This window comes from Rhinatrema bivittatum, chromosome 4, assembly GCF_901001135.1.
Source record: "Rhinatrema bivittatum chromosome 4, aRhiBiv1.1, whole genome shotgun sequence".
In the NCBI taxonomy this organism is placed as follows: Eukaryota; Metazoa; Chordata; class Amphibia; order Gymnophiona; family Rhinatrematidae; genus Rhinatrema; species Rhinatrema bivittatum.
In genome coordinates this window covers 193,834,809-193,859,184 of record NC_042618.1, presented here as the reverse complement: position 1 = coordinate 193,859,184, position 24,376 = coordinate 193,834,809, and the positions used below count along the sequence as shown (strand labels likewise).

Below are 24,376 nucleotides of genomic sequence, written 5' to 3'. Positions count from 1 at the left end.
TTAAAAAAAAAAAGAGGCGATGACAGGACATCCTGGGGGCACTTAACTTTAGCCAGTATCTACTAACATTCAGTGCAATTCCGGTAAAATTACCCCAGTAAGACTAGTTGTGGTGGAAAGCGGGTCTAAAGCTATCCAGAAAACTTTATCTAGGTAACTCTGACTTTAGCTGGAGATATGCAGTGGAACGTGTATCCGGATATGTTCCGCTGAATACCTGAATAGTGCTATCCGTTAACTTTAACTGGATATCTCTCCCGCTCCCCAGCTTACTCAATATGGATCTCTAAGTTTTCAGCTAAAAATTCAACTAAATTTAGGGACCTAAAACTCTTAGGATCTGCTATTCATTTGGCTAGATTTAGCCAACCTGGCCCCCACAGCCACCCACCTTTTAGGCACCTAAATCCTTGGAAAACTGACCACCTTGCTTCTTGCACCTTCTTTTGTGATCCTTGCATGAAAGCCAAAAAAATATGAAATGGATTGTTTTCCCTCCTTGCACCCTCCCTCTGATATTCAGGCTGCTGCCTCCTCCCTCATCACTTTCCCCCTGCCCCCGCACCTCTGCTTACACCTCCATCCTAACCCTTAATTTCTCAGGCTCTTTACCAGCTGGCACTCTTGCCAGAATTGTTTTTGGAACTTTTCGATAGTGAGGTGCCATATAGAAGCAGAGCGGTTAGCCTGACTTCAGTGCCAGGAAAAATAGTGGAAATTGTTCTAAGCATCAAAGTCACAGAACATATAGAAAGCCATGGTTTAATGGAACAAAGTCAGCAAGGCTTTACCCAAAGCAAGTCCTGCCTCACAAATCTGCTTCACTTTTTTGAAGGAGTTAATAAACATGTGGATAAAGGTGAACCGGTAGATGTAGTGTACTTGGATTTTCAGAAGGCGTTTGACAAAAGTTCCTCATGAGAGGCTTCTAGGAAAAGTAAAAAGTCATGGGATAGGTGGCAATGTCCTTTCGTGGATTACAAACTGGCTAAAAGACAGGAAACAGAGAGTAGGATTAAATGGACAATTTTCTCAGTGGAAGGAAGTGGGCAGTGGAGTGCCTCAGGGATCTGTATTGGGACCTTTACTTTTCAATATATTTATAAATGATCTGGAAAGAAATACGACGAGTGAGGTAATCAAATCTGCAGATGATACAAAATTGTTCAGAGTAGTTAAATCACAAGCAGATTGTGATAAATTGCAGGAAGACCTTGTGAGACTGGAAAATTGGGCATCGAAATGGCAGATGAAATTTAATGTGGATAAAAGCAAGGTGATGCATATAGGGAAAAATAACCCATGCTATAGTTACACAATGTTAGGTTCCATATTAGGTGCTATCACTCAAGAAAGAGATCTAGGCGTTATAGTGGATAACACATTGAAATCGTCGGTTCAGTGTGCTGCGGCAGTCAAAAAAGCAAACAGAATGTTGGGAATTATTAGGAAGGGAATGGTGAATAAAACGGAAAATGTCATAATGCCTCTGTATCGCTCCATGGTGAGACCCCACCTTGAATACTGTGTACAATTCTGGTCACCGCATCTCAAAAAAGATAATTGTGATGGAGAAGGTACAGAGAAGGGCGACCAAAATGATAAGGGTAATGGAACAGCTCCCCTATGAGGAAAGACTAAGAGGTTAGGACTTTTCAGCTTGGAGAAGAGACGGCCGAGGGGGGATATGATAGAGGTGTTTAAAATCATGAGAGGTCTAGAACGGGTAGATGTGAATCGGTTATTTACTCTTTCGGATAATAGAAAGACTAGGGGGCAAGCCATGAAGTTAGCATGTGGCACATTTAAAACTAATCAGAGAAAGTTCTTTTTCACTCAACGCACAATTAAACTCTGGAATTTGTTGCCAGATGATGTTGTTATTGCAGTCAGTGTAGCTGTGTTTAAAAAAGGATTGGATAAGTTCTTGGAGAAGTCCAGTACCTGCTATTAATTAAGTTGACTTAGAAAATAGCCACTGCTATTACTAGCAACAGTAACATGGAATAGACTTAGTTTTTGGGTACTTGCCAGGTACTTGTAACCTGGATTGGCCATTATTGGAACAGGATGCTGGGCTTGATGGACCCTTGGTCTGACCCAGTGTGGCAATTTCTTATGTTCTTACGCTATAAATAAGTAAATAAAATGAACTAGCTGCATCTGGTTGTGCTCCCCTTCCCCCTCATCAGCTTAGTTTTGCTAGGGTTAAACTTGCATAGCCTTATAATATTGCAAGTGGACTTTGCTATGAAAACACTAACTAATCACACCACAACATAAGGAGGAATATTGGAGAGAGCACAAGAAAAGGATTAGCAGGATGGAAAAAGCCAGCTGCACCCTCTTCCCACTGAAACACCTCCTAGTACAGTGCACGCTGACAGAAATGTGCACCTTTCACATGGGACCTTCCCTTCATCCACTAAAACTGGGCTTGCCAACCAATTTTCTTGGGTTTTATAGCTAGCCTTGTTTAAATTGTTCAAACAATTTTGTTTTTTTACCTGCCAGCGGCTTACATAAGAGCTGCTGCTAAAATCCAAGTTGCAACGTGCTCTGAACAGGTATGGCATGAACTTTGCAGCTGTGCCTCAACAAGTAATCTCAGTTCAGAAACAGACCTGGCCTCTGGCCCTCTGGCTCCCCCCCCCCCCAGGGAATGTATTTTACGTCAGATCAACAAAGCTGTAAAATGTAAAGAGTCAGATTTTCAGGTCTTAGCACTTCCTCTAATTAGCCAGATCTTTAAGGTGCTTATCAGACAGCTGCATTATACCCCAGCTGGCCTGACATAAGTGCCTCAGATTGCTCTTTGCAGGAGTAACAATCAGTGCCAGAGAATCTTTTCTGATGAGATCAGACATATTAAAACAAAATACAGAAAAGAAGAGGAGATTTACGTCCTTGTGAGGACTCCTGTGACCTCGGCTGACCTCTTTTGAGGGAGGGGGGACGAATTATCACATGCATGACAGAGGAAACATTTTATAGGGAGGTACAAAAAGAGATTTTTTGGACACCTATCATGGAAGTCTGTACCCCCCCTAGTTCCAACATCTGCAAACTGCAATAATTTGCTCAACTCTGGCCGAGATCTGGAATTCATGCCTATAAGATCTCACAAGTATGGGGAGGGAACGGGGATAGCCCGAGGCATTGGTGCCGGGTCTTGGCGTCAACAGAAAAACCTACAGGGCTCTAATGTCCTGAGTCTCTCACGGGCACAGAACGAGAAGACAGTCTCATTGTGGATTTCATGTTTTGTAACATAAAAGTTAAGAATGGAAAAAAAAAAGTAGGTATCACATTACAAACACTCCCCACCTCCTGCTTCACAGGCAGTGCAATATTATGCAATTTAAACAAACAGGTTTTCATGCAGCTGAGCTCTGACACAATATCCATGCCCTTGATTGCATAACAGAGGATGGCAAAGCAACGTTTTCCGGCTAGGCGTGCATTACATTTTTCCTACCATGATTTATGCCAGATTGACTAATTCTTAGAAACTGCTGCCAGGTGACCTCAAATTACCAAAGACTCCGCAAGACTGAGGGAACTATCTGCAGTTACCTTGGTATCAGTTACCTGAAGGAGGAAAAAAAAAACATTTTTTACCTCAGGTTTTCTAGATTTCCTTAGGTCTTCTCACCAATTCTCGGCTTTCAGCAGATCAGGTAGACCTGAGAGGCAAAATGCTGGAAACTTTGGGGTCCCCTTAGTTTTTTGGGTATTTCATACTGTATCACAATTTTTCTAAAGCAGGCCTCCAAGAATAAAATGTCACTTCGAACTGGATGTTTCAGGTTACTTATATGAGGCAGTTCTCTAGAATTCACGGCCCACACAGCAAAAGCCCCATTACCGGGCATGCATGGGGAATAGTCCATTCCCGCTATCTAAGACCTCCCTTCTTCCTCCAGGCAGCAGTCTGCAGGGATCAGGAGGGCAGGGGTGATGCCAGAGTGGGCAGAGCATAGAGCAGAGCAAACTACTCTGCTCCCTAATCTGTCCCCTTCCTTCCTCATCTCCTCCTCCTCTCCCTTGCAGGAGGTAAAAGAGCAGGGAGTGGGTGATTCGGGATAGAGCACAGAGCAGAGCAAAGCTACTGTGCTCCCTAATGTTGGTTAGCATTCTATTTAAACCTTCTTGGCAACAGTTAAAAAAAAATGAAAAAAGAAAATGCCCTGCTGCTAGATGCAGATCAGCTGAACTTTCCAGGTGGCTGAGTGTCAGATAGCGGAGCTTTTACTGTATCTGCCTAGTCTCCTGGTTAAAAATCCCCGAAACATTTTCTGTTAGCACGTAACAGGACTCCGGGCGATTCTTTCAGGGGCTGACATCACTACATGATGACATCACAATTCCCCGATGTCTGCTCCTAACAGAACCGGCCTAAGCTCTGCAGTCTGCTGCTCTTTTATTCACCGTATTTGGGAGCCATCCATCACCCATTCTCTATCTCTGGACAGCTGACATTCATAGCCTGCAAATGAGTTCAGACATATCTGCATGAGAAATGAGCCCAGAGAGATCATCCCAAGACAACTGGGCACAGAAAAGAAATCACAATGACGCACCGTCTGCTGTGGCCTCCTTCCTCTCAGCCAGTGCCCCTCGAAACACAGTAAGCAAAAGGGAGCTAGTAAACCTTACTGTCTGGTGCAAAGATGAAGTTTAATACCCCATTTGACAATTTTTATTGAAGAAATTGATTTATTTTATGGACTTTTTTTTTTTTAATTCATTCATAGTAATCATTACACTCCAGCACAAGGATGGCCAACTCCGGTCCTCGAAAGCCACAAAAGGGTCAAATTTTCAGGATATCCACAATGAATATGCATAAGATTTACAAAAAACGGAGGTAGTGCATGCAAATCTCTCTCATGCATATTCATTGTGTATAGCCTGAAAACCAGGCCTGTTTGTGGCTCTCGAAGATCGGAGTTGGCCACCCCTGCTCCAAACAAAAATGTTTAATACCATTTCTTTTTTTCTTTCTGGCCTTGCAGCCCTGGCTTTCCAGCTCAGTCAGAAACTGGGGCTCGAGTACTATGAGCCTTCATCACCCACCCCCATTTTTAACCTTCAAAGCATCATCACTGGCTGGCTGAAGAAAGCAGGAAACCAGGCTCAGGAACAGAATCCGGATCTGCTGCTCAGCCACGGGGCTGACCTAGGCAGTATAACTTTAAAAAAATAGGTATATGAAGTATTGTAGAAGGTAATGCTCCAGGTTGTGCAATAAATGCATTCGCAGAGACCTGCACACATTCATCTATAATCTTTAGGACTGTATGCTCTGTGGTGTATTGCTTCCCATGTAAATTTAAAAAAAAACAAAAACTTTTGGCCCAGCAGTTTTCTCCTGCTCTTTTTTTTTTTGGACTTCCAGAAAAAAAAAAAATATCACACTTATCGGGCTAAAGTGCTATGAGATTTCATTTACAACTAACCAAGGCTTTTTTCTCTTAGTTTTATACTCTCCCTCCCCTCCCCACCAAACTCTGCCCAGCCATCACAGTGACAGTCCTCCACCAGAAGCCAAAAAACATGACCCCCTCCAGAACTTAAGTCTGGCCAGTAGATGTCACTATTAAGTAATGGCTGAGACTCCCTCTCCCCAACCAGGGGTTATGAATGCTGCTGCCATAGCGTCCTCAGCCCCAACCGGGAACTGAGCTCATGTCTTCTGCGTGGCTTTCCTCAGAGTCACCGGGTTGGCCAAAATGTCACCTGCTATATAAACTAATAACAAAACCAAATTTATTTAAAAGAATTTTTTGTATGACATTCCAGAAGCCATTTTTAAACCTTTCTCCTGGCCAATAACAGTTCCTCTTTCATCCAATTCACATAATACTAATTACAAAGCACGTACCCAGTGTTCCAGAAATGATGTCCATTTTATGCATTACTCCATCTCGATCGCCTATGCCGCCCCCTCGAGCCCCGTACAGTCCTACAGCATGCACTTCATCCACAAAGGTGATGGCGCCGTACTCGTGCGCCACGTCGCACATTTCTTCCAGTGGACACACGGCACCTATGACAGAAGCAGGGATTAGTGGCCAACAGCAGCACGACAGGAAGAGATCTGGGTGGGCTGGAAGTTAGGGAGACCTCCAGGATGCTTTAGGGGTAGTTTTGAAGAGCCTGTGCTGTTTGCACCGTACTGTCAGCCCGCGTACACAACACCACGTTTTCAGAACCAGGAAAACTACTCATGTTGTTTCCATCTGAAAATGATCGGCTGCAGGGTACGAGAGCTTAAAAATCACCATGTGTACCCTGCACCTCGTGCGCGTGTGTGTTTAAAAAAATAAAATTCACATGCACTGTTCCACTCCCCTGTCCTATATTCCCCCTCTGCTCCTGGAAAACCCTTCTTTTAACCCAGCAAACAATACCTGCACTATGGAAGCCGGGGTCAGTTTTAGCCTAACTGTTTTATCTGGGTAAATAGCAATTAACTCAGGAAAATGGCTTTGCAAACTAAACTGTTCTTATTCTTCGCTAAAGAACACCAGCAGTGATCCTAGCTGCAAAATATTTTCCATCCTCCCTGAAAAAGACACTTTATTCGTACGGATCTTACCGTCCATGGAGTGGACTGTCTCAAAAGCTACAATCTTCGGGACAGAGGGATCGGAGTTCTTCAGGAGATCTCGGAGATGGCCGACATCGTTATGTCGGAATATGTACTTGGGGAACTCTGCTGTTCGGATCCCCTGGATCATGAGGCGTGGTTTCCAGAATCCGAATAAATCTCACAGCCTATGGAAGAGAAGAGAAACTGAGCCTCTCGGGCAAATTGGAACCACAGGATAATTCCATTCGCCCAAAGATGGTACAGAACGATGGTACAGAACCACATCAAATCTGCAGTAAGCTGGAGGTGTTTCTTTAGACGGATTTCTCAGAGCTGAAATAATTGTCCATTACCACAAAGTTTATTCAGCCTACGGAAGCCTGCTCCAAAACACCATGAGACCCTTCCAGAAAACTGCAAAAAAATCATTCTATAAAAAGTCAGGAAGATGGAAGAGAAGCCAGAAAGTTGTGGAATTTGCAACTGCACTGTCCCCTAGCAATAGACAGTGTGCTATGTTTGGAAACTGGCTATTTTCTCACAGTAACAATACTGTAATGCAGTAATCTAACACCACCTACAGTATTCAGTCTCAGTTCAAATACATATCTCACGACATGCCTAACATACAGGTACAATTCTGTCTCTCGCTACAAATACCTGATGCCACATTTCAGAGTGATAAGGGGGCCGTCTTAATGGCAATGCTATGCGTTGCCATGCAAGAGACTGGCCGGAGATGGGGGATAATGCGCAGGGGACATTTTCAGCCCCTGAAGGATCACCACACAATGGTAATTATCTAGTGATCAGAGCCAGGGTGCACGTGATCTGCAAAACACTGAGCAAGGGCTGTTAGTGCACTGGCTAGATTGGATGTGACAAGACATTACTTAAAAGGGAAAACCCCGGGCAGGCTCATAACCCTCCAGTTCACTACAAGTCCTTTCCGACTGAGTGGAAAGCCGAATAGGGAGAGGAGGGAACCACTGTGCCAAAAAAAACTGTATATTTGAACCTGAATTTGTATTTTCAACGAAGGGGGATTTTCTTCCCTTCTCCAAGGAATTTCCTCAGGCACACCAGGTCCTCTATAGTACTGCTTTCATGCCATCAGGGGGTGTCCTGCGCAGCACTGATAGTCTTCCCTCCTGCCTTCAAAACCCAGAGGGCATCCATCTCTGCGACACAACCTGAGCCCTGAAAAAGCAGAAAAACTTGAGCAGCACCACAGCGCTGCACTCAAGTCAGGGCCAAGTCCTAATAAAGACTACTGTTAAGGCCACTCCTCTTTTCACCCACTCACCCTACTGTGGCAATGCTGAAATTTAAATTGTGCCCACTGTGATATTTGTAATTTGTAAAAACCCTTCTCTGGACTGCAGTTGTGCTGGTCCCCAGAATCTGCAATCTGCAAGGTACAGAGAAGGGCAACCAAAATGATAAAGGGGATGGAACAGCTTCCCTATGAGGAAAAGCTGAAGAGGTTAGGGCTGTTCAGCTTGGAGAAGAGACGGCTGAGGGGGGATATGATAGAGGTCTTTAAGATCATGAGAGGTCTTGAACGAGTAGATCCGACTCGGTTATTTATACTTTCGAATAATAGAAGGACTAGGGGGCATTCCATGAAGTTAGCAAGTAGCACATTTAAGACTAATCGGAGAAAATTCTTTTTCACTCAATGCACAATAAAGCTCTGGAATTTGTTGCCAGAGGATGTGGTTAGTGGCAGTTAGTGTAGCTGGTTCAAAAAGGTTTGGATAAGTTCTTGGAGAAGTCCATTAATGGCTATTAATCAATTTTACTTAGGGAATAGCCACTGCTATTAATTGCATCAGTAGCATGGGATCTTCTTAGTGTTTGGGTAATTGCCAGGTTCTTGTGGCCTGGTTTGGCCTCTGTTGGAAACAGGATGCTGGGCATGATGGACCCTTGGTCTGACCCAGCATGGCAATTTCTTATGTTCTCCCTTCCGTGGTCTAGTTCCCAGCAGAGCGCTTCCGTTTCTCAAGAGCTGCTCTGAGCCTCACTGCTCGACAGCCGCACGGACCTCGCCCGCTCCTCCGTACCCCCAGGGCTTTACCCAAGCGGCAGGACTGCCTACGGCCAAGAGCTCCTGGGGAAGAGCTCTGGGGTCGGCGGAGTTGGAAGATGGAAGGGAAGCTGCTGCTTCATTCCTCTTTGGGAGGAAACACAGGTAACTTGTTAATCTGGGTTGGTTTCTCTGTTTGCATTTTTTTTTTTTTTTTGGGTAAGGCAGTGCAGTTTTATGAGCAAGATAATTCCAGGTTCGTCAGGAGGAGGGGCAGGGAGGTTGCTGAGCTGGGTGGAGAAAGGTGGAAACTACCAGCCCTGTTTTGTATTCCTGAGAACGGAAAGGGGAATTTTCTGGGCTGACCGTGCGAAGGAAGTTGTTTGGCACAATTTGCTGCTTTTGGATGGGGGGTGGGGGAGGGGGAGGGGGGAAGTACTGACGTGTATATGAGAAGGAGTGGACCAGTCTAGAAGTTGCAGATCTGGTTCAGTGGCTGTGGGAAGTCAGAAGAAAGTGCTCTGAATGGAGCAGGAGGAGCCCTCGCTCTTTCTGTGGAAAGAAAGATTTCTGTGCGGGGGAGTTGGAGTGGAGGGAAAGCAGAAGGAGAAGCTGGGAGAGCTGACGGCTGGTGGCCAGCGTGTGTAAATGACTCAGCGGCAGCAACGATGTCGCGCTGAATGTTCCAAGGTTTCATTATACGAGTTTTCTTCACACTGCCCCTTCCCTAAACCTGTGACCGCTCACGTGATCAACGGTATCAGAAACACCATGTTGGAAGGGTGAAACGCTCTTACAGCCCCCCCCCAATACCACGCTGAGAAACAGCGGTCAGGACCTCCCTCAAAACGCACCACACCTCGTACATTCACACTTATTTCCACGTCACTTCATGCAGTGCGCTTGTACCTGGCAGCATCTTCGCCAACGTGAAGAGGGTGGAATCGTTGGCCACAAAGCAGGAGGAAAACAGCAGGGCGGCCTCTTTCCCGTGCAGGTCTGCCAGCTCGCGCTCCAAATCGACGTGGAATTTACTCGTGCCGGAGATGTTCCTGGTGCCCCCTGCTCCGGCGCCGTGCTCTTTCAGCGTCTCCCTAAGCCACATTGTGAAAGAACAGGCATCAAGCCAGAGACTTCAAAAATTTGGGTTTGCACACGATCAATAGGCAAGGAACAAACACACACTCCTCAGGAAAGATCAGGCTCATGTTTCTTGGGTATACCGGGTTTTTTTTTTTTTTGGGGGGGGGGGTTGTCCCATGGTTTAACAGCACTCAAATGGGGCCGAGCCAGTGGTTTAGCAGAAGCATGCAGGAGATTTGGGTATAATTCCCAGATCGGCGTCTACTGACCAGGCCAGCGGTAGCTAGAAACAGTATGAAAACAAGTGTTCTCAGCTTACAAGGAGAGGGGGGATCCCAGCCATCACGCAACAGCCACAACCTCCGGGGATGGAGGGGATTCGGGGTGCAACTTTACCAGATTGTGAAGGGAGCTGCCGTCCGTGCCTTTGTATCAAGGACTGTTGCTGCAACAGCTGTATTACAGGGGGGGGAGGGATTCAAAACTGTGGAATAAAAGACCAGCCCCCCCCCCCCCCGGCATAGGCTGTAGCTGTCCCCCGGGACTGGCAGGACTTGGGTTTTCCGCAGAGATGATGTGCTCGCGCTCAGGGAGGGAGAACACAGAGCGACGCCGAGAGACGGGCCTGGTGCAGAAGTCCACTCCCCCGTCCCCCCCCATAAAGAAAACCCTCCATGGCTGTCAAGCGCTTCTTGTGTTATCTAGGGCGGGGGCTCAAAATGGCGAGAAATAAGGAAAATAAAATCCACGTAGCTGCGAATAAGAGCCCAATGGTGGAAAAACCCTAGCTTGGGGAAGGTCTTCTTCTTCAAGCCATAAACCCAAAGGAATCAGAGGAAGCTGCAGCTCCCCACCCCATCCCCTCCACAAAATAAGGATTCTGAGATTATTAGGCTTGTATTTCCCGAAAAAAAGGAAAAAAAAAAAAAGGGAAATCGAAATTAAAAGAAAATATGCTGGTCTGCACAGAGTCATCTTCATCCTCACTTCATCTGATGCAAGCCAAATAAGCCTCATTCTTCCCTCACCCACTGAGTAAAATGCTGCTTGCCATTTAAAAAAAAACATGGGGAGCAATTATAAGTGTGGAGCCCCCTTATCTACGCCGGCACTGCTAATATTCACATGACTGACCTGGGCGCGATGGTTCGCCTGCTGTCTTATGGAGGACAAATTATAGGGGAGTGAATGACCTGCTTTTGGACAATCCATGAAGATGGATGCAGCAACTCCTCCAGCGAATGTCAAAACCTGAAAGCTAAGTTTCTGCCGAGGTGTGAAGGCTAAGGAGATGGGGAGTACTCACATCACAGCCCCCAGGACCCGCGGGTGGCGGCTCATCCCAAGATAGTCATTGCTGCACCACACGGACACTTCCTTGCTGACTACCGAGTCCGAGTAATCATCCGCCATGGGGAAAACAGTGGCCCGCCGGTTCACGGTTTTAAACACACGGTACGTGTGGTCGGTTTTCTTTTCGTCAATCTTCCTCTCAAAAAACTGGTCATACTGAAAAGTGCTAACAGCTGGAAAAAAAAAAAAAAGCAAGAGAAACAGGGGGGGCTTAAGCGCCTCGATGTAAACCCACTAAACCAGAGTCGTGTCACTTAGCATTCAGAGGTGAACGGTTTCATGCCGCCAGCCTGATGGCTTTACGATCAGCAACGCCAGGCAGAACACCTAGGTTTAGGAATACTGGCAGGTGAACGGAGGATGATTCTCAGGCTCCTGGAGAATGTGACCAACCCGGGTTACACTGTAAAAATGCCATCAAGGCCTAACACCTGACAGGCCCAGCCTGATGCCTCAACGGCAGTGCATGCAGGAGCACGTCTGAAACAAAACAGAGAAGGTACTTCTGCACTCCACGCACAACCAAACCGTGGAATTTGTTGCCAGAGGACAATGCATTACGCAGTTAGTGTAGCTGCATTTAAAAAAAGTTTGGACAAGATCCTGGAAAAAAAAAGCTCATAAACCATTATTAGCCATGCAGGCTTGGGAAAGCCACTGCCTAGCCCTAGTTGTGAGCCACAAGAATTGGATCTGTTCTTTGGGTTCCTGCCAGGCACCTGTGACCTGGACTGACCACTGAGTTGGGATGCTGGGCCTGATGGGCTTTTGGTCTGACCCAGTGTGGCATTTATGCTACCTTTAGTTCTCAAGTCTGGTTCCTGCCCTTCGTGCCAGCCAGGAATAGGGAAGATGGTACTGTCAGCATTCATAAGGCCCAGGAGAGGGAATCTCAGCCACCGCGCAACAGTGACACCTGTTTATTGGCTCGAGAGTTCAACTGTGCTGGGTTCTGGACGGCACTGCAGTCCTTGCCTTCCAACTAAAGTACTGCTTCTGTGAATGCTAGGACAGAGATCCCCCAAACCGTCTTGGTGACCCCACAGCCCTACGTGTTTTCAGGATACGCGCAATATAATGCAGATTTTTCTCATGTATATCCATTGTGGATATCCTGAAACCTTGACTAGTTGTGAAGTCACAAAGGCAGGTTGAGGAAGCCCTGAGCTAGGGGGCTTAAAAAGGAGCGAACAAAGACTCCTGGTGCCACAGACCTACCATGGGACTTTTCTGACTGAACCAGATGCTGGACCTAAAACCGAGTGAGTGTAACGGCCTCAGCAGCCAGCAAGGGTAGAAAAACCAAGGCTGCCTCGACAGCAGGCGATTTGCACAGAGTGTGGTGGGAAAGCAGGTCAAGAATAAAATACAGAACGTGGGCACTTTCCTTGAATAAAGTCATCATTTTCCAGACAAATTCTCTAATTTACGGAGCAGTAATGTCTTGTGGCTGCTGTGTATAGTCTAGATCTATAGTTAATTTTTCCTAAAGTGACAAACAATCTAAGGCCATTCTGCCTGGCAGAAAAAAACAAGAGTTTACTGGCAAGCTTCGTACATTTTGGCATATTATCCTGAAGCAGGTGGGACACCGTTTCTGGTCTTTGTTTCAGGACGTCCTGGAATTTCTTCAGCAAGCCTGTCTGCTTCTGCCCATCAGCTCTTGCCTTTGTCACGGCAGGGTGAACTGGAGTTTCAGCCAACTCTGTGAGGCGAAAAGGTAAAACAAAAACCTCAGTCAGTTTCCCAGCTGATAGATTTCAGGACATGCTGAGCCGACAGACTGGGAACCAAAATCTGGTATTTCACCCAGCTACAGAACACAAATTCAAAAACTATTTCAACAGGATGCACAGTTGCTCCTCATAAGCTCCGTAATGTTAAATGACGCATTAGTTAAGATAAATGTTTAATAAAACCCACAACTGAGTATTTGTCTCATTCAGTAAACAAATCCCTGCGAGGGAAGAAGCAAAGTGACACAAGTGTGGAAGTTCCATCATGACGGTTGCATTACAAGAACTTCCTTTTCCACATTGCAAAACACTCGGCGGGGGATGACCCTTAACGTCCCATTACCTTTCCTCACTGCTTGCATCTCCTCCACATCCTCTTGCAGCTCAAGCCTGGCCTTGCAGAAAACGTTACTGCTCCCGTGGCTCATCTCTGAGGCAAGGAACGGGCATTTTGTGGCACTGCCCTGGGCAGCAGCAGGCACTGGATGACCTGATGGCAGCTGATGTTCACCAGAGTGTGGCTGGCCCACAGTTTTGGCACCACTGGCATCTGTGAAAGATAACGATCCTTGTTACAGACTCTCTTGTACTCGTGTTAATTTACACACACACACAAAAAATATTAGCAATTTCTCTCCAACAAGTTTCAGAGGGAGGGAAAATAAATATTGTATCACAGGGGACTGCTAATAAGCACAACTGTCATGTTACAAAGGGTCAGTTTTCCTAGAAAATAGCAAACTGCAATATAATGAAGAAGCTTAAAAAGAAAGAATAAATAGTAGCAACCTTTGCCCACATCTGTCTCTACGATAGTCTTTGTGGCCAAGTTACATACAACAAGAAAAGTTTTTGAAACTGTTAAGGCGAGCCTTAGTAAAAGATTAAACCCAGTGGAATTTCTTGGCACTGTTCAAATAAACTGTGGTTGCCTGTCATCCACTTAAATATGTAGAAATAAAAGGTCAGTAGGCAGATTATACGTAATATCTTTTTATTGGACTTATTACATCTGTGACCGGCTTTCGAGAGCTCAGTTTCCTTTATCAGGTCCATGCAGAATGAACACAGTTAGGGAGTCATTTCTTTTCAACTAAAGTAAGTGAGCAGAAGATTCAATGTAACCTGTTACAGTTCAAGTTTTTCAACTTTCATCCCATTGCACTCTGGGATTTGTAGTCTTGCTTTTGGAGCCGAGAAACAGACCTACAAATCCCAGAATGCTGCAGGATGGGAGGTGAAAAGTCAGGACCAGAGCGTAATGTTCTGCATTTAGTCACCCTATTTCAAACAGCCAATGCCCAGCTTCAAAGAAATCTGGAAAGGAGGTCCGCTCAGCTCTATACTGAAGGCTGCTTACTGATAGCTCCAGTAAAACAGCAATATAAGGAAAAGCAAGGTAGAATCTTCCTTGTGCGAATCATCACATGGGCTCCAGCTTCGCATTGCAGTGACCTTGCATATTAAAACCCTTCTATTTCCGTAAAATGGATTATCAGTCAGAGGTGACTGCTTGAGCAGTATTTCCCACTCCTCTCCTGGCAGCACACCTATGAGGCAGATTTTTAGGATAGCCATAATGAATATGCACGAGACAGAATTGCAGGCATTGGAGACCCCAGGGCATGCAAATATTTCTCAAGCATATTAATTGGGGCAATCCTGACCTGTTCTTAAAAGTGGTCGGTCTTGCGTAACACTTCAGAGGCAAGGTTTTGCATGGATCTGAAGGAACACTTGCTATTTAGGCCCTGCTCTCAGGACGCTGCTTAACTCCTTCAGCTCTAACTTCATCCTCTTTGTCTATCCGTTTCCAAATGACTACAGAAAAAAAAAAAAAAAGCTGAAAACATTCTGTTTCCTGGCATCTCGTTATTTCAGAATAAATGTGAACATTTCTGAATTTGGGTATGTAGGTTGAATCTCAGAGAGATGAGTTCTTGTGTCACCCCCCCCCCCCCAGCCCTTTGGTCACTGCTTGGTGGGGGAAAGGATGAAGGCCTGGTCTTTCTTCCCTCTCCCCCTTCAGCAAGATAAAGTTATTAGCTAGGTGTAAACCAACAAGGCCAGATAGCAGGCTTTAAGCAGCATGCAGGGCAGAGGGAGTGGGGTGAGACCCGCTCCTTCTGGAACAATGCAATTGTCTGTACTCTGCCAATAAGGGAAATTGAGGGTGGGGGGCAGGAGGGAAAAGGGTAAGGTCTGGAAAGGGAGCCTCCTATCAGTGCTGCTCATGGGGGTAACTCGCCTCCTGCATGGCTATTGCACCCCCGCCACCTGTAGGCTATGGGACTGGGGGAGGAAGGGAATCTCCTGCATCACAGTCAAAACTACAATGCAGCTGATCCCTCCTCCGCTGGTTTCTTTAAACATTTTTATAAGCAGTAGGTAGCTTCTAACTGTTAACCACATTCCTTATTCCAAACAACGAACCTTTCCCTTCCAAATTCTGCAATTAACAGTGAAAAAAAAAAGGGAGTAAAGGCTAAAGGGACTCTTGTTTTCACTGAGTGCTTGGGGACGAAATGAAAGGCCTTGGTACACCTGTGGTTTTGCACAGGTCCTCGAGGTCTATAATAACCAGCAAACCCTGCCCCGTGTCAGGGCTCAGGAGTCAGGCCCGAGCTGGCCCTTGTGATCTCAGGATCACGCCATTGCCCCACTCCCTCTCTAACTACGCTGAGCCGGCTGATATCATGTGAATGAAGTAACGTGGTCGTGGTGGCTGTCCCCGTAAATACGGAGAAAGGAAGGTGAGCAGACCATCTGCAGGAGATATCATTTAAATCCGACTAAATGCATCTGTGACTAGTTTCACAGTGCAGGAAGCTCTTGAGCCAGCTCAGTGCCTGCCAAATGAGGTAAAGATGACACTGCCTGAATGCACAAATCCCATCGATTAGAGTTTATCGTAGCAATCAAATACATTTGGTAACCGGCTGGAGGAGAAAAGACTGCTTTCCTTTCCTCCAGCCTTTCACCGGATCATTTCTATGCTTTGTACACAAACACTGATGGCATGACCAATTCGAGAGCTTGCTCACGGATTCAGGCATCTTCTTCCCTAGCTTCTCTGGCACCGCCATGAGGATGGGAGAATAATTCTCAAAGGGTAATTTGGATGAGGGGACCAATGTGATCTGTATATTACTGTTTTTAGAGAGGTCACGCCTGGTAACTTGGCATGGAAATGAAGCCAGTTGCAAATATATTTGTTTAGTTCAATAAAAGGTTATCACCTGCAATTTGTTCTCTGACCTTCAAACCCACACTACCCCTACATGATACAGCAAGAAACTCACTTCACCTCACCGACCTTGTACCTACCATACCCAACAGCTGCCTCACAGCACTGGTTCCATCCAATCTATGTCTTAAGAACTTTCTGGATATTCAGAATGGTCTACCCTTGGAAGTGGTCTATAAAATCATGAAAGGACTTCAACAGGTAAATGTAAATTGGTTGTTTACTCTTTCAGATAATACAAGAACAATAACTCCATGAAGTTAGCAAGTAGCACAATTAAAACAAAATCGGAGAAAAATCTTTTTCTCTCAATGCACAATTAAACTCTGGAATTTGTTGCTAGGGGATGTGGTTAGTGCAGTTAGTGTAGCTGGGTTTAAAAAAGGTTTGGATAAGTTCTTGGAGGAAAAGTCCATAAACTGCTATTAATCAATAGGAAATAGACACTGCTTCTTGCCAGCATTAGTAGCATGGAATCTATTTAATGTTTGGGTACTTGCCAGGTACTTGTAACCTGGATTGGCCACTGTTGGAAACAGGATGCTGGGTTTGATGGACCCTTGGTCTTACCCAGTAAGGTAACCTCTTATGTTCTGATATTCTTAAAAATGCCTGCCCGATAAACTTACACACGTACATCCTGGACTGAGTCAAGTCATTGCAAATGAAAGGTTTGGAATTTCAAAAGCCTGCCCATCGATTTCCTTGAAATTTTCCTGCCTACAAATTAGCAGGTGTAACTGTGTGCAGGGTAGTTTTAATGGGATAATTTTTTTAAGTGAACATGCCCATGTAAATTCACTTTGAAAATTGGTGTAACTTATGCTTGTATCTGCTGACTTTGTTATGTAGGCGGTTACAAAATTAACCCATATAAGATCTCTCTCCTTCCTTTCAAGTGAGGCTACACCTGTTTTTTCATCTCTGGTCCCAGTGAAAGGGCCTGACTGACTAAGGCTTTTTCCCTGTTCTCTATTGATGGGAGAACAGTTTAGTAAATCACGACCTTAGGACCTTACTCAAAAAGGACTTTTTCCCCCATTCTGTGCATATGAAACAAAAAATCTTTATTGAATAATAATTAGAATTTTTAGCCCACCTTTCCGACTAATGTTCGAGGTGGCTTACAGCATTATTGGTCATTCGGATGCAATAAGACCCATCATGTTTTTTTCTGTAGTAACTCACTCAGAGAACACCCAAAAGAGGTTAAATCAAAATTCTTTTTTCACTCTAACAACCAAGAAGAGATATCGTAGCCATCCACTGGCCAGAAAAGATGTACAATAATGAATTGGGCCTGCTGCACTACAGGAAAATAACTTGCAGAATGGCTCAGAGGGTCACTTCTGGTGGCACAAACATCACACTTATTCTAAATTATTTCTGGGCACGCCCTGGTTTACAAGATAAGGGGAGGAGGCAGGGGATGAGGCCGCAATTCCAAGAGAGGGACCCTTCAAGTGGATAGAACTGCTGTTATAATTGGGTCTCCTCAATATTTCGGAATGGAGAAAAGCAAAACCTTTTATGATTTCAACTGCCTTGTCACCTCGTATCTAGCGGAGCGCAACAAAAGGTTTGCCTTTTTGCCAATGATACCAAAATCTGTAACAGGGTGGACAGCTAGGAAGTGTGGAAAACAAGAGGAGGAAGCTGGCAAAACTTGAGGAATGGTCTAAGGTCTGACAGCTAAGATTTAATGCTAAAAAATGCAGAGCAATGCATTTAGGCTGCAAAAACCCAAGGGAAAGGTACAGTATTGGAGGGGAAATTCTTCTAAGCACAAAAGAAGAGTAGGATCTGGGGGTTATTGCAACTGATGATCTAAAAGTGGCAAAACAGGTGGATAAAGTGATGGTAAAAGCCAGAAAGATGCTTGGCTGCATAGGGAGAGGAATGATCAGTATAAAAACGGAGGCAATATTGCCCCTGTATAGGTCCCTGGTGAGTCCTCACTTGGAATACTGTGCACAATTCTGGAGACCGCTCCTTCAAAAGGATATAAACAGGATGGAGTTGGTCCAGGGGCTGGCTACTAAAATGGGCAGTGGTCTTCATTCTAAAGCATAGGGGGATAGACTTAAAGATCTAAACATAGATGAAAGGGGGTAGACTCAGGAGTAATCTTGAGAAATATTTCTTTACAGAGAGGGTGGTGGATGTGTGGAACGGCCTCCCAGTGGAAGTGGAGGAAACAAAAACAGTATCTGAATTCAAGAAAGCATGGGATAAATACAGGGGATCTGTAAGGAAGTGGTGAGAATTATAACGCTAAATTAATTGGATAAATGGGCAGACTAGATGGGTCATACAATCTTTTTCTGCTATCATGTTTCTGCATTGTTCTCCTGCAACTTATCACAATCTACTTGTGATTTCACTACTTGGAATAATTTTGTGGTCATCTGAAAATTCAAAAATCTTACTCGTCGTTGCCTGTTCTAGATCATTTATTTATTTAATACTTTTTTATTCCGACATTCATGATACAGATCATATTGTATCGGTTTACAAGGAACAGGGGGTTATAACATTAACCTTAACATATAAGCAGAGGCAAACAGTTACAATAAAACAAGGGTAATGGAACTAGGGAGAGAAGAAGCTAGAAGTGGAAAGGTAATTCAGTAACTATAACAAATCAATGACAGTCCCTTTTATGTGAAGCCAAGGTTATTAAAAGGCACTGGTCCCAGTATAGATCCCTGAGCACTGAGAACACTGACCATTTAATCTGCCTCTCAGCTTCCTATCTTTTAACCAGTTTACAATCCACAAAAGGACATTGCTTCCTATCCCATGACTTTTTATTTTTCTCCCGATTCTCTGAAAATCCAAATACATTGCATCCACTGTCTCACCATAATCCACATGTTTATTAACCCCTTCAACAAAATGTAGCAGTTTGGTGAGGTAAGACTTCCCTTGGGTAAATCCATGCTGGCTATGTTCCATTAAACCATATCTTTCTTTATGCTCTGTGATTTTACTCTTCAGAATAGTTTCTACGATTTTTCTTGGCACTGTAATATTGTCTTTGGGCTAATAAAGTTAAATCACTTCTAGCACAGTACAAAAAAGTATGCTTAAAAGGCGTATCTTTATTTTAATGAAAAGATGACTGTACTTAGACAGTAACTTACTACACTTCCCCCTCCCTTTTTATTTTAAGTCGGTAACTGGAGAGTATCCTTCTCCCCCCCCCCCCCCCCCCCCCCCCACAGCTTGGCACTGCTTTCTATGCCATCCTGCTGGGATACCACGTAGTCCAGTGACTGAGCCATCGCTACAGAAAGAGTGGAGCAGTCCATCCGGATCAGGACAGCTGGAGTGCCCAGAAAGAAAACAATACACTTTTAAACACAAGCACCTTCCAGGTTGAGTAAAAGTATCTAGAAAAAAATATGAAAGGGAAAAGTCTGATCTGTATTGTGGTCTGATGAATCTTTAAAGGGCAGTTAAGAGATGATACCTGCTGACCATGGCTGGGTAAGAGATTTCATCTTATGATAAACAGAACTGTCTCAGTCTGCCATAAACTCAGCAGATAGTAGAATCAATGAAAAAAAGTCAAGAGAATGTCTTTGTTTCCTCTGTATAGCAAAGGCTAGGCAGTGAAACCCTACCCACCCTAATTCAGAAATGGAATAATGAGCTTCAAACACAATTTAAACAAGGGTGATTGCCATCCCATCTGGATGCATGAGCAAAATTTTCAAATGGTGTAGGTGTCTAACTTTTGGAGTTAGGTCCCTAAATCGTCTCCTTTGAAAACTGAGTAGGCCTCAGCCCCTAAATTCAGTCGCTTAAAAAATGATCGCTAGGCAAATAAACTGCAGGTCGAAACTTAGGAGCCTAAGTGAAGCACTCAGGGTCTAATTTACGTTGCGTGCACCTATTAGCATTGGTAAGGGTAATTGTCCGTGCCCCCCCAATACACCCGATTGCCCCTGCCCAAATATGCCCCTCTTGCATCATGACTCCTAGTTCTAAAACCTCTCTCAAAAAAGATTTGCCTCTTGTGCATCATTAATACTTTTCAGGTATTTAAATGTTTCTATTATATCCCCCATCTCTCCTCTCTTCCACTCTCCTTATGCAGAGCACTTCTAGAAACTAAGATCTAACTCTTGAATATTGTGTAATTGCAACTTTCCTACAAGACAAGGATGGAAGGTGCAAATTTATTCTATAATCCTAATTCCCCATAAACATCAAAAGTGCAATTTACAAGTCCTCATTAGCTCTTCTGGTGACCTTAAGAGACATGGGTCTCCTTGCTTTCCACTGTCATGATTCTTGCGAGTCTATATTCTCCAATAACATATGTGTAATAAATACAGTCTCCGGCATTCTGTGAAATATACAGCATAAAACTTTTGCCTTTTAATTGGCAGGCTATAAAATATACAAGTACACATATCACACCATATACAGCATATCCACCTCCTCTCCAGATGACATTATATAAAATGGGTTTTCCTCCATATACTGGCATGCATTATTATTGTTATTCTAAGAAGATACCTGTGTAGCATGACAGGTGCATTATAATTACTAATAATGCTCCTTATTACACTAATCAATCCACACACACAAATTTTTAGGAGGGATCCAAACTATGTATTAGAAATCCAATTATCACCTCCGTCTTGATTCCTCATGTAAGTCGCCTTATGTTTACTTAAGTCCCGTGCAAACTTGGGCCTGGATTTATCAAAATGCGGTAAGTACCGCATGCGATTGCAAAAGGGGTGCGGTTTATGCAAAAACTAAGTTAGTGCACATTGTGATAATAGTGTCAGACCTGTTGTATTTCCTGCATATGACCACTGGGTGTGAGAGAGAGAGAGAGAGAGAGACTGGCTGGCCATAGTATTGTCCCCATAGGTAGGTATTTGTATCCCTATGGTAGGCCCACCTAGTAACTCGAGGTGAGGTTTAGGTATCAGTGTAGGGGGTTAGGGGCCGCTTTGACATTCAATGTTAGATGTACGAATAGAACAGTGGTCTCTTGTGAACATTTGATGACCCTCGGAGTGAGGAAACTCACTCCAAGATGAGATTTGGGCAATGTTCTCTCCACCTAGCTTGATGGACTCTCTACCTGGGTAACATCAAGCTAGGTGGAGAGAACATTGCCCAAATCTCATCTTGGAGTGAGTTTCCTCACTCCGAAGGCCATCAAATCTTCACAAGAGACCACTGTTCTGTTTGGACATGTCACATAGAATGTCAAAGTGGCCCCTAACCCCTTACACTCATACCTAAACCCCACCTCGAGTTACTAGGTGGGCCTACCATACGGATACAAATACCTACCTATGGGGATGACATTATGGCCAGTCTCTCTCATAAGCCCTTAACACATGCAAAAACACCTTATTGCATTTTGATAAATGACCCCCTTGGTGTGCTACTCTTTTCCTTTCAATCCAATGAATTCTAAACACATTTATTGTGACAAAAAACATTTTTAAAGGAAGGAGTGAAAGGTTTCATACGATATTATCTTGACATTACCACCCAGTAATGTGCTATCCCAATTTAATCATTAACCAACCTCCTTCAACCCTTTTTTTTTTTACTTTTTTTAATATATTTTCAGCGTGACAAATAATTAACTCTATTTAAAATCTTCAGATGATATTCTCTTCTTCTTCTTAGAATGTTGTCTTCTTAAACTATAATCCTTATTACACTAATGACATTTTGTGTATTATAACTAATCTAATCACAAGTGTTTGGGTGCAATCTACAAGTGACATTAGATTCATTATTATTACACCCAAATATTTCCTCTGATACTGGAAGCAGTATACAGCACCAGAAGCCTTATTCAGTAGGATACGCAAAGATGCATGATAATGATAATACAGTACAAGAAACTGATTAACAAATCAGACCACCAGATTTCCTGACCAATGAGTTGGCCATTGGTGAGTGAAAAGTGTTTCCCTGTTTGAAATAAATGTAAAAAAAAATATTAATTTTCATTTAAAAGTTTATAAATCTGAAATTCACTGGCACTTTTAGGTTAATATATTGCATAAGGCACCTCTCTTGAGATCAAAGAATGGCTTATAGCATGTTTTGTTAAACTATTCTCCTTACAGCAGGCTCATCAGAAACTGAGCACAACGACCCTCTTATACTGTAAAAAGCATTCCATCACCATTCACTCCCGGGATCAGGCTTTGAAGACATTACAAGCAAAGCATTATTCTATGCCTTATTACTCTGAAGCAGCGGTCACGAAAAGCTGTAATTATTACTGTAATTAATAACTATAAATATTTGCCACTCTATGCTGCAAGGAGACTGTGGGCAGTATTACAAATTATTATTTGTAATAAATATTAACAAATTCAACTTTTTATAGCAGTTATGGGCAATGCTCTGACTGTAATTAATATTAATGCATCCGTTCTTTACTCTGGAGGAAATACCATGGAGTCATTACCGCAATTAATAATAATAAATATTAATGCATCCATTTTATTAATCTGGAGAGATTAGCAGCAGTACCACTGAATTTCTGCTATCAACAATAAATATTACTCCACCTAGCTCCTTAATCTGCTGGAGAGATTTGGGGCAGTGCTGTTCTAATGAGTGTCATGTATACTATATAATAATAACTATTACAGTAACCGGCTCCTATTATGAAGCCATTACTACCATGAGCAGTATTAAACACAGAGCTGATCCTATGAATGATCAGAAACAGGGCGCTGTTGCCGGCTCCCTTACCCTTTACCCTCCCTTACCACTCTCCTTCGCCTCCTGGCAGTGGGCAGCAGAGCTGCCCAGCGCTCGGGCAACCACTCCCTTCATCATCACCGGGCAGTTCTGGGCATAGATGATCAGGGACTTGCCGGCCTTCTGCAAAAAGGTTTGAGACACCCGGGACAGGAATGGGCAGCGTCGCACCACCGTCTCCATGCTGACCAAGGTCTCTTGTCGCTGAATCTACCGAGGAAGGAAAAAAAAAATCAAAGCCGTACGAAACCCGAGCCGTGCACCAGCGAGTGAACCTCTTCGCTCTTCGCTGCCCAAGGACTAGGGCGAAGCTCCCGCCTCCCAGCCACGCCATTGGCTCTGGGAAATTCCAGCTCGAAGCCGCGCCCACCTGTTGTGTTCCGTGCTCGGGTCTGCCACGCCTTCCGAGTCCTTAGAACGCCTTACGCTGCGTGTCACGTGCTCGTTGGCCGGCTGAAAATGTAATCGGGCGTCATCTTGGCAGCCGAGGCAGATTGCCAAGGCTAAGGCTTCAAGGAGTCGGCTATTAATTCTCTTGAGCTGTCGAGCAAGGGAAGGCTAATTTGAAAATGATGTACTTGTGCGACTGGGAGCTAGTCCTTATCATAAATGAAAATAGTAAAGAGGGATGTTTAACTTGGTGCTTAATATTTAGGACTTCTTCCTATATTTTCCTTTTCTGTTAGTTCTAAAATTGCATTTCTTATTTTTGCGGTGAAAAATTATAGGCACAGTCTAGTTTTCAGCTTAGAGTGCCTAGTTTTCAGTTTAGAGTGGTAAAGGAGGAGGAGCTTACAGAAGTCTTTTCTAGGTTTTTCTTCGTTCTTCCCTTCCCCCTCCTCATTACAGATTAAGGGCCTCATTTTTCAAAATGCGGTAAGGCGTTTTCGCATGCGTTAAGGGCTTATCGCATGCGAAAAGCCCTGTTTTCGCATGCGATAGGCCTTTAACGCATGCGAAAACGTGTTGTTGCTGTTTGAGTTCTGGGAGTTGGTGCTGTTTTGGTATGCTATATAGGTTCTGAGTGACTTTTTTTTTTTTTTTTGCAATGTTTTGTATTGCTTCACAAAGTATCTGATAGTGTAGTGAGTTTGTCACTGTTACTGAGGTGACAACAGAATTTGAAATTGTTTCCTATAGTGAACACAGTAAGGGAAAACATTAGTATTCAGTCTGTCCAGCCAGCTATTTCAGAGATTACTTTCAATCAGTTCAGTATGGATTTGTTTAATTTAAATAGTTATGTAGTTTTTTGATTTTGTTTTCAGTCTGCCCTCAAAAATCACAGGTAACACATTCAACAGACAGTGTGACATTATTTCTGAAATATATTTTTACTAGCTGAAACCACTTGAAATTCCCCAGAAACTCCTCTGTCCCACTCTCCTGTCTGACCCCAGCAGTCCCTTCCACCCTCTTCAGGGCTACCCCAGCACTTCTTTCCCTTTTCCGGCCTCAGCACGCTGATTCCCCTCACCAGAACCACCCAGCACTCCCTTTCCCCCTTCCCTCCTCGCCCAGTACACTCTGACCCCCTCTAACCTGACCCAAACACACTCTGA

General features: G+C 44.1%; 1 protein-coding gene across 1 annotated transcript in view; it reads right to left on the bottom strand.

Annotated features, from left to right (window-relative positions):
• Positions 1-23,107, bottom strand: part of ALAS1 (5'-aminolevulinate synthase 1) — a 37,991-nt gene extending 14,884 nt beyond the window's left edge. The window contains 8 exon segments of the mRNA XM_029599473.1: positions 5,888-6,052; positions 6,605-6,748; positions 6,751-6,783; positions 9,540-9,724; positions 11,020-11,239; positions 12,625-12,771; positions 13,146-13,352; positions 22,823-23,107. Of these exon segments, the coding sequence (XP_029455333.1) occupies positions 5,888-6,052; positions 6,605-6,748; positions 6,751-6,783; positions 9,540-9,724; positions 11,020-11,239; positions 12,625-12,771; positions 13,146-13,352; positions 22,823-22,997 (1,276 nt within the window). The 5' untranslated portion in view covers positions 22,998-23,107.
• Positions 23,108-24,376: the final 1,269 nt, after the last annotated feature.